This window comes from Marmota monax, unplaced genomic scaffold (genome assembly GCF_021218885.2).
Source record: "Marmota monax isolate L192 unplaced genomic scaffold, Marmota_monax_Labrador192_F-V1.1 WCK01_AAM20220418_F8-fsc00170, whole genome shotgun sequence".
NCBI classification, from domain to species: Eukaryota; Metazoa; Chordata; class Mammalia; order Rodentia; family Sciuridae; genus Marmota; species Marmota monax.
In genome coordinates, this window is record NW_026692395.1 from 1356197 (window position 1) to 1367702 (window position 11506).

Below are 11506 nucleotides of genomic sequence, written 5' to 3' on the forward strand. Positions count from 1 at the left end.
GGATTTACACCCCCTTAAGTTAGGAAAAAGCATGTTTTGCAGAACACATCTCAGGCAATCTACTGATGAGAAAATCAAATCTGGCTTAAGTGGGCAGTCAGATAAGGATGAGAGCTGAAGCCAGAGTTGAGAAGGATGAAAACAGGGAGAGGAGTCCCTGACAGGCGGCTAGTTGTTGGGCACAGAGGAGAAAATAAAGGGACCAGGGTCAGGCACCCAGAAAATCATCAAGGACCAAAAAGTATGATGCTTCAGGGACAGTGGAAGACCAAACATCAAATTCTTCATGGATATGTGGTCAAAGGTCTTGAAAGTAAATAAGACATTAGAGGACATTAATTATGTTGGCAGAGATCTAGTGCATTAGCGTGCAGGACCTCAGATGCAATGGGGGAAATGACATCAGGGTGGTGAGGATGACGTCATAAACGGAAAGGGATTGAGAGGGAGAAGTTTCACGCGTTTACAGAATGAAAACTGTTCAGTTGGTGGGGGTGGGGTGCTGACATCAGGGTATACCAACTGCACAAAGGTCCCCTTCACTTGCGGAAGCGCGCGGGGTGACTGTTCCCTTTGCTCTGCCGTCCTTTCCTCTCCACCACCCCCCAACGCTGGCCTCAGCCAATGAGCACGCACGCCAAAGCGCGCTGGAAGGGCGTTCCGTGACGTGTCCATATACGTCTGCTTTATCAAGCGTCTTCCCGCGCGGCAGCCTCCCTATTCTTCCTGCTCCTCAGAGCTTCCTGTCTCTCCAGCGCTTTTACTTTTCAATTTCCAGGTAAGTAGCGTAGGTCCTGAGGAGAGGCTGCTCCTCACCTCACTTACGTGCGCCATGCCGGCATCTCCGGAGGACCCGAGTGAGGAGATTAGCGGCTGCTTGACACGTAGGCTTGTTTTTTCCTGGGATAGGCGGGTCCCAGGCTCTGAGGTTCAACCTCTTGGTTGGTGGGAGGTTGGCTCTCTGTGTCTTCAATGCCAGGGATACCGGGCGGGACTGGCAGCTTAGGTGTCCGCAGCGGCTGCGTGACAGCCGACTTGCTGTCCCCGTTTTTCCACGTGACCGCCGCCATCTTGTTCTGCGGGCGCGGAGGGAATGCAAGGATGTACTGGGCCTGCGCAACAGCACAAAATGACGGGCGTGGCGGCGTAGCATGTAATGGGCATGCGCTCTGGCGGCCCCAAATGTCCGAGCTCAACTGTACTTGTAGATTTCCCGCCTTTTTGCCATCCTCTTGTCTATGTTCTGTTCTGCCTTTCACTCTTTTTTCTCACTTCTCCAACGTCTTTTACTTCTAGCACCTTCACTGTTTTTTCCACCCCAAAATCTCCCTGCAGGACTCAAATTCACTGCCATGTCTTCTGAAGAAGGGAAGCTGTTCGTGGGAGGACTCAACTTCAATACTGATGAGCAGGCGCTGGAAGACCACTTCAGCAGCTTTGGGCCTATTTCTGAGGGTGAGACGTGGGCCGGATCCACAAAGGGTTGCTGAAAGTATCTCTGGCACCCTTGTGTTTCATGGAAACTTAGGAGAAATGTCAGCACTTCTTCTTTGTTTCTCTAGGATTGAGAACATGGAGAATTGGTGGGGGAATCCATTCTCTTTATCTCCTTTTTCAGGCCAGTGCTTACCACTTAACCTTTTCATGTATTGACTGATCTTTGTTTCCTCTCCCTTTTTTAGTGGTTGTTGTCAAGGACCGGGAGACTCAGCGATCCCGGGGTTTTGGCTTCATCACCTTCACCAATCCAGAACATGCCTCAGATGCCATGAAAGCCATGAATGGAGAGGTGAGGCCTCCTACCTGCAGAGGGGCCCTGTCCCCATCTGCCACTTTCTCCATTCTTTCTATTTTTTCCCTCTGTGTCTGCTAGGGGCAGCGCGGCTATGAAGCCCCGCAGTGCCCACTCACAGGAGCGTGACTGCCTTCTGTTCTAGGGGGTGGAGGGCAGCGGCAGACAGAGCCGGGCTGCCTGGGAGGCGACGACTGGTCCTGCATGAGGCCGAGAAGCCACCTGTGGATGGTTGACCTGCCCTGGGCTTAGGTAGTAGAGTCTGCAGACCTGTGGGCCTGGCCCGGAGAGGACCTCGTGAGTCTTCTGGGATGGACTCTGAAGCCTCAAACCAAGAGAGGTGTCTGTCTAGCCCTAATAGTCGGGCAGCTTAGAGGAGTGGGGAGGAGAACTCAGCCTGAGTTCAGTCAAGATGTAAGTAGTAGCAGGGGGAACACGGTGGATTCAGGTCATTTTGTGGGTTTCTGTAGCTCCTGATGAAGCCATTCTGGTCAGAGGAGCTTGTTCTGGAACATGGCACCCAGAATCTGGTGCCTAACAGGAATTTCTGGGCTCTTTTGCCCACCTGCCCATGCCCATTCTTTCCTCACCACTTCCCTGACTGACTGCCAACCCATCCTCCTTGTGTCTTCCCTCCCACACCTAGTCCCTGGATGGTCGGCAGATCCGGGTGGACCATGCAGGCAAGTCTGCCCGGGGCACCAGAGGGGGTGCCTTTGGGGCCCATGGGCGTGGTCGCAGCTACTCTAGAGGTAAGTGCAGTGGAGTTTGATTATGAGGTGAGGGGGAGAGCCACATGTTAGTGACTTAAGTCTGAACAATTGGCATTTAAATATTTTCTGTCTGCCTTAGGTGGTGGGGACCAGGGCTATGGGAGTGGCCGGTATGACAGTCGACCTGGAGGATATGGATATGGATACGGAAGGTCCCGAGACTATAGTGGCAGGTGGGTAGCCAGAAGATAAGAATTCACTGAGACTGCTGCTCTCCTGAAGCGTTCAGCAGCGTGGGTAATAAAAATAAGAATGAGGGTTAAGATTGTGGCTCAGCGGTAGAGTGCATTAGGTTCGATCCTCAGCACTATATAAAAATAAATAAAATAAAGGTGTTGCTTCTATCCATAACTTAAAAAATATTTAGGAAAAAAACAACCATGATGTATAACTTGGATTATGTATGATATGTTGATTGTATGGTCATATAATTGTAACATGGTCAGTGGTAATACAAAAATGTTGATGGCTTAACCCTTGCATTAACATGTAATGTGACTTTATGTGCTGTATAAGTTAATGCCATCAAATTGCCTACTACATGATGTTCGTTGCTTCATATTCTTCTTTGTACAAGTTTACATTATGGTGCATATTATAAAATGTGAATTTTGGAAAATTATCTGCAGAGTAGAATACATTCCTGTGTAACAATTATGTGTTTTTTCCCAGAAGCCAGGGTGGCTATGACCGCTACTCAGGAGGAAATTATCGAGACAATTATGACAACTGAGTTGAGGCATGCACACGTTAAGTAGGTGAGGCCTGAATATCTGCACTAAGCAGACCTATGCCCAGCAGACCCTGTTGTGTTCTTCTTATCTTTTCTTTTGGCTAGACTGCTCAGCATTTCTACTGCCCTCACATATCTCACCAAACCAGCCCACTAAACATCATTCTTTGACATCCCTTGCTTCTCAGGTGCATGTCAGGGCTAGTCTACTTGCACGGGGTCTGAAAAGGGATTTCCTGTAATCCTACTCTTTCAGGGATGGAGGAAATAGAGGTGAGAATATTGTCAGCTCATTTTCTTCTGCCATCACAATTCTACTCCTTCTTACTGTTCTCAGATACACAAGGAATAACACTTCTGATCCAGGATCGTCCTTCCAAATCGCTGTATTTATAAAGATTTTTGGAGCTGCGCTGAAACATCTGTTTTAGTACATCAACTTCTATTTTTCAATTGAGCTCCCAAGGTAGCTTGTTAAAAGACCTTTTAAAAAGCTCCATGTAAAAAATTTTTTCTCATTTAAAGACAAATTATAGTACATTTGTTAGGCCCCCAGGTATTTTTCTTTTTACCAAGTTTTTAGTTTGGGCTCTCAGGATCATTGCTTCTGGCAAAAGGAAAAGTTTAGCCAGACTAATTTTTTTTTAAAAGCTAAAGTTGGGGCATTTTAAAAACTTGTACACAATGTTTATCATGACTAGAAAGCAATTTCTAAATGTATCTATAAACAATCTGTGTCAAGAACATGTAAATTTTTCTTAAAATTCAAGATCACCACCCTGATTATACAGACAAGCCTCTTTAAAATGTTTGTGAATGTCATTTTTTTTAATGCTGGAAGAAAAAATATTCTGTTGTGTCTCTTGTAGTGTTTAGGATATTCTTCACAGAACTGATTAAAAATATGAAACCTGTACACAAATTGATATTGATAATGTTTATTTCTTACTCGACCCAGTTTGGAGATTTAAAAAAATGGAGGCAGGTCAGGAGGAGGGGTCTTAGAGAAAATTTGGTTTAGGGTGGGGTGGGCACAGACTGCCAAAAGAGTAGAAGATAGCAAAATTTAGTCAAGTTTGGAGTTGGTTTTGGTATATATTAAGGCATGAGGTGTGGTGAATAACAGCTAAAACCCCTTCTGAAAGGAATTAGGTTTCCTTAGGTGGATTCTTGGTCCCAAAATTTAATCAGAATTTTCATAGGTTTGACTCTGACTTCTGAGTGGGTACCCTTCTCACAATGTTGTTCTGAGGATGTATACATCTAATCTCAAGACATGAACTCTAAAGATGCCAGTTTTTCCTCTGAAATGATGGGGGTTATGGGAGGTGTATTGAACTTATCATGGTGAAAGAAACCTGATTTGAAAACTGTCTGAGAGCTTTGAATGGATTCATATTCCATGATTAAAATGTGGGCTTTTCTACTCCCCAGGTAATTTGATCTTTGGAGAGTCATTTAACTAGTGCCTTTGCCTCGTGGGCATTTTACATTTTCTGTGGAGGGTTATAAAGACAGAACAGTGGAAGCTCTTTTGCATGGATTCTGTCTGGTGTTGTGTCTGGGTGTAAGGTGGTGATGGCCTTTCTTAGTCTGATTTTGTATCTAGCTGGCTTCAATTCCTTGCTTCTCCCCCTCCCTTTAGTTGTGATTCTAGTAACTGTATTAAGGCCCCATGGGTTCTAGTCCTTCATTGGTTTGTGTTTAGAACAGAAAAATTGGTTATACCCATGGCTTATATTCAACCAGTATTGAGCCAGATACCATGAGATTATGCTTTCCAGGGAATTAGTTAAACTAAGCTTCCTTCCTTCATTAATAGGATGTAGAGACTTGTGTTAGTCGCAGTCCTAGAGGCCTTCTTCCTGGGTCTCCCAGCTAGTAGGGATAGACCCAAGGACCCTTTTCCTCCTACCCAAATGGTCATGAATTTGCTTTGGCAGGTGGATGGAGACTCAGGAACTTCTCAGACTTCTGTCTCACCTACTGAGCCAGGCCCAGGTTAGGGGCATTATGGCTAACCCCCCCACCAGGTGGGTACTTGGTCTAAGGAGGCATTCTATGATGGACATCTGTGGGGAGCTAATGTGATGGGAGAGATAGGAAGACAACCCTTAACTTTCTTGTAGGCCAGGGTGGGAGAAAACTTTGTTCCCTACCTCAGGAGGGAAAATTTGCCTCTTTTCCCCATTGTCACCCAAGGTAGGAACCTGTAATCAGTCAAAATATTCCTGCAACAAAATGATTTCCTCTGTGGGATTAAAAAGACCACAAATAGCCTCATAGATCAGAATTAACAGCTGTCAACCTGTTCTTTCTGAATATCAGGAGATTATTACGGTAATTCAGCTGTGGGAGGCCCAAGGACCACAGCAGTTTTCTATTGCCACAGTCCCTAATAAAATTCCAGAGTTGAGGTTCAAAGCACCACACTCTTGGTTTTTGGAATTGAAGCCAAGTCTTTGTACACGACAAGCATGTACCCTACCACTGACACTCCTGTCTTCAAATAGCGAATGCGCATTCTTTGGTTTTTGGAATTGAAGCCAGGTCTTTGTACTCGGCAAGCATGTACCCTACCACTGACACCCCTGTCCTCAAATAGCTAATGTTATAGGCCCCTTCTTAGTCTCCTGTTTTGATTTGGCCAAGAACCCACGCCCAGAAACTAGAAATTCCCACTCAAAGGTTCTCAAGGTTTGCAAAGACTTCAGTCCCTGGATCTTGCCTCTTAAAAACCTTGGTGTAGGACTGAGGTTGTGGCTCAGTGGTAGAGCCCTTGCCTAGCACATGTGGGGCACTGGGTTCCATCTTAAGCACCACATAAAGTCTAAAAATAATAGGTATAAATACCTTTTTTGGGGGGGGTACTGGGAATTGAACATAGGAGCACTGTACCGCTGACTACCACTGTTTTAAACACTGCCTTCCTCTAAGATCTTTTGAAGATTCAGAATAATCACAATGGCTTTCAAATTCAAAGCCCTGTCTCCCCACCCTACTTTGATAGAAATCATTGTTTTCAGACCCTACCTTGCACCTTAATTTCTCCTCTGCTTCCCTTTCAACATGCACAAAATGAAAATACTAGTCCCCATTTCGCAAATTAGTTACTGTGTCAGATGTACAATGTTTATAATAGACTAGATCTCTGATATTGCCCCTATATTTTGGTCCACATTCTGGGATTAGGTAATATGGAAACATTTTTATGGAAACAAACAGCTGTTTATAGAAGTTTTGGTGAATAGTTAAGGTATGTATAAACATTTGTAACAAGTGTTTTGCCACTCATTCCTGCTTATCAAGATACCTGCCACTGCTGGCCCAGCTACATTTTTTCCTCAGCTAACACACAGAACCACCAGGGCACAAAAATCTGAGTCGGGTGTAGTGGCACATGCTGGGATAACAACCAGGCTGAGGCAGAAGGAACATGAGTCCAAAGCCAGCCTCACCAAAAGCAAGGCACTAAGCAACTCAGACCTTGTCTCTAAATAAAATACAAAATAGGGCTGTGGATGTGGCTCAGTGGTCAAGTGCCCCTGAGTTCTATACCTGGCAAAAAAACCCCATTCCTGCCCCCCCCCCCCCCAAAAAAAAGCCCTGAACTACTGTTTTCAAAAAAAAAGTTTTGGTACTGGGGATTTAGTGCAGGTATGCCTTTACCACTGAGCTGCCTTTGAATTTGCGATACACCTGCCTCAGCCTTCTAAGCCACTGAGATTATACGTGTGTGTCACTCCACCCAGCTCCAGTAAAATAAGTTGTGAAAAACTTCAGGTAATTAACACCCAATTTTTTTCTTGCCACCAAATTTGAAAATTGCAAAGTAACTCAGTGAGACCCTGTCCCAATACAAAAAAGGGCTGGGGATGTGGCTCAGTGGTTAAGTGCCTCTGAGTTTAATCCTCAGTAAGCCCCTCCCCAAAGTAGGTGTTTTTTAAATATTTTTTTAATTGAACACAATACCTTTTATTTATTTTTATGGGGAGCTGAGGATTGAACCCAGTGCCTCACATGTGCAAGGCGAGTGCTCTACTGCTGAGCCACAACCTTAGCCCCCAAAGTAGCTATATTTGAGTCTTACTGAAGAAATACTAGTGTGTGGTTATCTTATGACAGATTTTTTTTTAAGAGAGGATTTTTAAAATATTTTTAGTTTTTGCTGGATACAACATCTTTTATTTTTATGTGGTGCTGAGGATCGAACCCAGCGCCCTGTGCATGCCAGGTGAGCACGCTACTGCTTGAGCCACATCCCCAGCCCCCAGATGGTTCTTAATATATGGTGTATGCACAAAGTTAAGGCTTCTATGTTAAACAACTTAGGACATTCTGAATAAATATTTCTAGTGAGCTGTTGAGGTTTTCTTTTTGTTTGATGTTGGAAATTGAACCCAATGCTAAGCAAGAGAATACTACCACTGCAATACACCCTAAAGCCCCCAGTTTTTAAATACTTTTGTCCTTTTATTCATACCGAAGCTGGAAAATAAGAATATGAGTCTGCTACATTATGAAGTATAAGTTTAAGCAGGCAGGTACTACCTTGAGAAACCACATGGTGATGAAAGTGGAATAGCAGAAGGGTTAGTCAAAGGTGTGATGAAATCTTTTGAAGTTCATGGGGTCTGATTGCCTAGAATACTTGTCTATCCCCTGATGAAAGTAGAAATTTGTGCCAGGTGTTTCCAGAGGCTGAGGCAGGAGGATCAAGAATTCAAAACTATTCTCAGCAACTCAGTGAGACGCTGTCTCTATATGAAATTAAAAAGGGCTGGGGATGTGGCTCAGTGGTTAATTACCTCTGGGTTTAATTTCTGGTAACAACAACAAAAAAAAAAAGTAGGAATTTGCCACTTTAAAGATCATGTAGTGTGTGTGTTTTTTTTTTCTAGTTTGTCTCCTATGAGGTTTAACTGCTTAATTGAGAAATCATGTTCACCTACTAATAACCCAACAACTCTCCCTTTTTCCTGGGTAGTAATAGAGAGATGGAAACATTTTAAAATTGCAACTGTCAATATTCACATTGTAAGAACAGTAAACATTTCAAACTTAATGTTCTACAAGTTGGTGTTTTTTTGTTTTTTTTTTTTTTGGAGGGGGTTGTAATGGGGTTTGAACTGAGGGTCACTCAACCACCATGCCACATCTCCAGCTCTATTGTGTATTTTAGAGACAGGGTCTCACTGAGTTGCTTAGCACCTTGCTTTTGCCGGGGCTGGCTTTGAACTCTCCATCCTTCTGCCTCAGCCTCCCAAGCCGCTGGGATTACAGGCATGTGCTACTGGGTCTGGCAAGTTGGTTCTTTACTATTATTCACAGCAGCTTTTTTTTTTGGGGGGGGTGGTGCAGTATTGGGGATGGAATCCAGGTCCTTGCTCATGCTAGTCCAGTGTTCTACCACTGAGCTACATTCCCAACTCTTGTGAGAGAAGATATTGCCAAATTGCCCGGGGCTACCATCAAACTGAGTCTTCAGAGTACTGGGATTAGAGTGCCACCATGCCTAAAGAAGATTTCATTTTTAAACTCTTATGCATGAATTTGATATGATTACCATCAAGCTAATTACCACATCCATCCATGAGTTTGTGTGTGTCTGAGAATACTTGTGATCTGTGCACTTTTTTCTCTTTCTTTTTTTTTTTTTTTGAATACTTTTAGTTGTAAATGGCACAATACTTTTATTATACTCATGTGGTGCTGAGGATCAAACCCAGTAACTCACACACGTGCTAGGCAAGTGCTCTCCCACTGCACTACATACCCAGCCATATTATTTTTATTCCTTATTTTGAGGCAGGGTCTTCAGATTACCAAGGCTGGCCTCAAACTATTGCCTCAGCCTCCCAAGTCTGGAATTACTTCTTGCACCACTGTACCTGGGTGGTCTTTGTTTTTATGCCGCTATCGTATGTGTTTTGATTACTAGACCTCTAACTTTGGTCATTCTCAAGTTCACTTTGCCTATTTTAGGTTAGTGGATCCATTTGAATTTTTAGGTTGTTTACCATTTCTGTAAAAATACCATTGATTTTTTTTTTTTTTTTTTTTTTTTTGGCAGTGTTGCAAATTGAACCCAGGGCTTCGCACATGCCCAACAAGTACTCTACCACTGAGCTACATCCCCAGTCCATTTCTTTTATAGTATTGGAGATTAAACCCAGGCCTCACATATCCTGTGCAAGTGCTCTATCACTGTATTACATCCCCAGCCCTTTCTTATTTTTGAGACAGGGTCTCACTAAGTTGCTTTAGGGTCTTGCTAAATTGCTGAGGCTGGCCTTGAACTTGTGACCTCAACCTCCTGAACACTGAGATTAGAGGCATGCACCATAGCTCCTGGCTAATTTTTTTTTTTTTTTTTTTTGGTCTGGGGATTGAACTCAGGAGCAGTTAACCACTGAGCAACATCCCCACCCCGATTTTGTGTTGACAGGGTCTCACTGAGTTGCTTTAGTGTCTCATTTTTGCTGAGGCTGGCTTTGAACTTGAGATCCTTCTGCCTCAGTTTCCCAAGCTGCTGGGACTACAGGTATGTACCATCATGCCAGGCCACCCACCTATATTTTGAGACAGTCTTCACTAATTTCCTGTGGTTGGCCTCAAGTTTAACATTTGACCTGCCTTAGTCTCCAGAGTTGCTGGGATTATAGGCCTGTACCACCATGCCCAGCTGCCATTGAGTTTTTTTTTTTTTTTTTTTTTTGTAGATGGACACAATGCCTTTATTTATTTATTTTTACGTAGTGCTGAGGATCGAACCCAGTGCCTCATGCATGAGGGGCAAGAGTTCTACCACTGAGCTACAACCCCAGCCCCCATTTTTTTTTCTTTTTTTAAAGAGAGAGAGAGAGAGAGAGAATTTTTTTTTTAATATTTATTTTTTAGTTTTCAGTGGACACAACATCTTTGTATGTGGTGCTGAGGATCGAACCCGGGCCGCACGCATGCCAGGCGAGCGCGCTACCGCTTGAGCCACATCCCCAGCCCTGCCATTGAGTTTTTGATACAGACTGCTTTGGGTGCTTATGGATGCTTGAAAAATATAAAATCTTTTTAATGCATGGATGTGGAATGTCTTTTCATTTATTTGTGTCTCCTTTAATTCATCAGTATTATGTAGTTCTGTGTGCAAGTATTTCACTCCTTGGTAGAGTTCTTTTAAATTTTTTTTTCCCTAGTTGTTGATAGACCCTTATTTATTTATGTGCGGTACTGAGAATCGAACCCAGTGCCTCATACATGCTGGGCTCAGCCCCAGCCCCTGGTAGAGTTCTTTTAAAATGCTATTGTAAAGGTGTTATTTGTTTGTTTTGTTTCATTTTGGTTTTGGTGTTGGGGTTAGAACTCAGGGCCTTGCACATGCTGAATACCCACTTTGCAATGGAGTTTTACCCCAAACCTGTAATTATTTTCTTAATTTCCAGATAATTTGTTGTTAGTGTATAGGAACAAAGCTTTTTTTCAAATTTAAATTTTTTTTTTTGTACTGGGGATTGACCCCAGGGATGTTTTACCACTGAGATGCATCTCTAGCCCTTTTGTTTTTATTTTGTGACAGGATCTTGCTATGTTGCTTAGGGCATTACTGAGGTTGCTGAGGCTGGCTTTGAACTTGTGATCCTGCTGGGATTACAGGTGTGTAAGGCTTTTGTATTTTGTTCATCTTTTTTTGGGGAAAAAAAAAACAACTCTTAATTTCATGGATCTTTTTATTTTTCTCAACTCATTTATTTCTGCTCTAATTTGGGCAATTCCAAATTCTGCTAACTTTGTGTTTTAGTTTTTCTAGTTTCTTTTTTTTTTTTTTTTTTTTTCAGAGTAGAAATTAGAAGTTTATTAAAGGACAGCAGAAAAGACTTCTCCCGGAGGAAGAAGGGGACCCAAGAGGTGGAATCCCAGTTTTTCTAGTTTCTTGAGGTGTAAAGTTAGTTGGCTATTTGAGATCTTTCCTTTTTCAGTACTTGGGATTCAACCTTGGCTTTGTGCACACTGGCCAAGTGTTCTACCACAAAGTTACACACCCAGCCCTTTTTACTTTTATTTATTTTTGGTGCACTAGGTGTTCAACCCAGTGCCTTACATGTGCTAGGCAAGCATTCTACCACTCAGGTACATCTTTGAAGAGCAGAGAATTTGACAGCAAATATGTAGTAAGTACTTTTTTTTAGTTGTTGATGGACACAATACATTTAT

At 43.2% G+C, this 11506-nt stretch overlaps 1 protein-coding gene across 4 annotated transcripts; it reads left to right on the forward strand.

The window, feature by feature from the left end:
- The first annotated feature begins 628 nt into the window (after positions 1-628).
- Rbm3 (RNA binding motif protein 3) lies at positions 629-10374 on the forward strand. 4 transcript variants are annotated; one of them, XR_009226642.1, is made up of 8 exons: positions 629-778; positions 1336-1455; positions 1683-1789; positions 2439-2544; positions 2645-2738; positions 3238-3323; positions 5242-5331; positions 9747-10374. XR_009226642.1 is itself a non-coding variant. In XM_046442482.2 (7 exons), the coding sequence occupies exons 2-6, from the start codon at positions 1353-1355 to the stop codon at positions 3296-3298; spliced, it is 471 nt and encodes a 156-aa protein (XP_046298438.1). In that variant the 5' UTR covers positions 629-778; positions 1336-1352; the 3' UTR covers positions 3299-3323; positions 3636-4224. The 4 variants fall into 4 exon arrangements, 2 of the variants coding, with proteins under 2 accessions (XP_046298438.1, XP_046298439.1); XR_009226643.1 differs by having other exon boundaries at positions 3241-3323; XM_046442482.2 differs by lacking the exons at positions 5242-5331; positions 9747-10374 and adding an exon at positions 3636-4224.
- The last annotated feature ends 1132 nt before the right edge of the window (positions 10375-11506 follow it).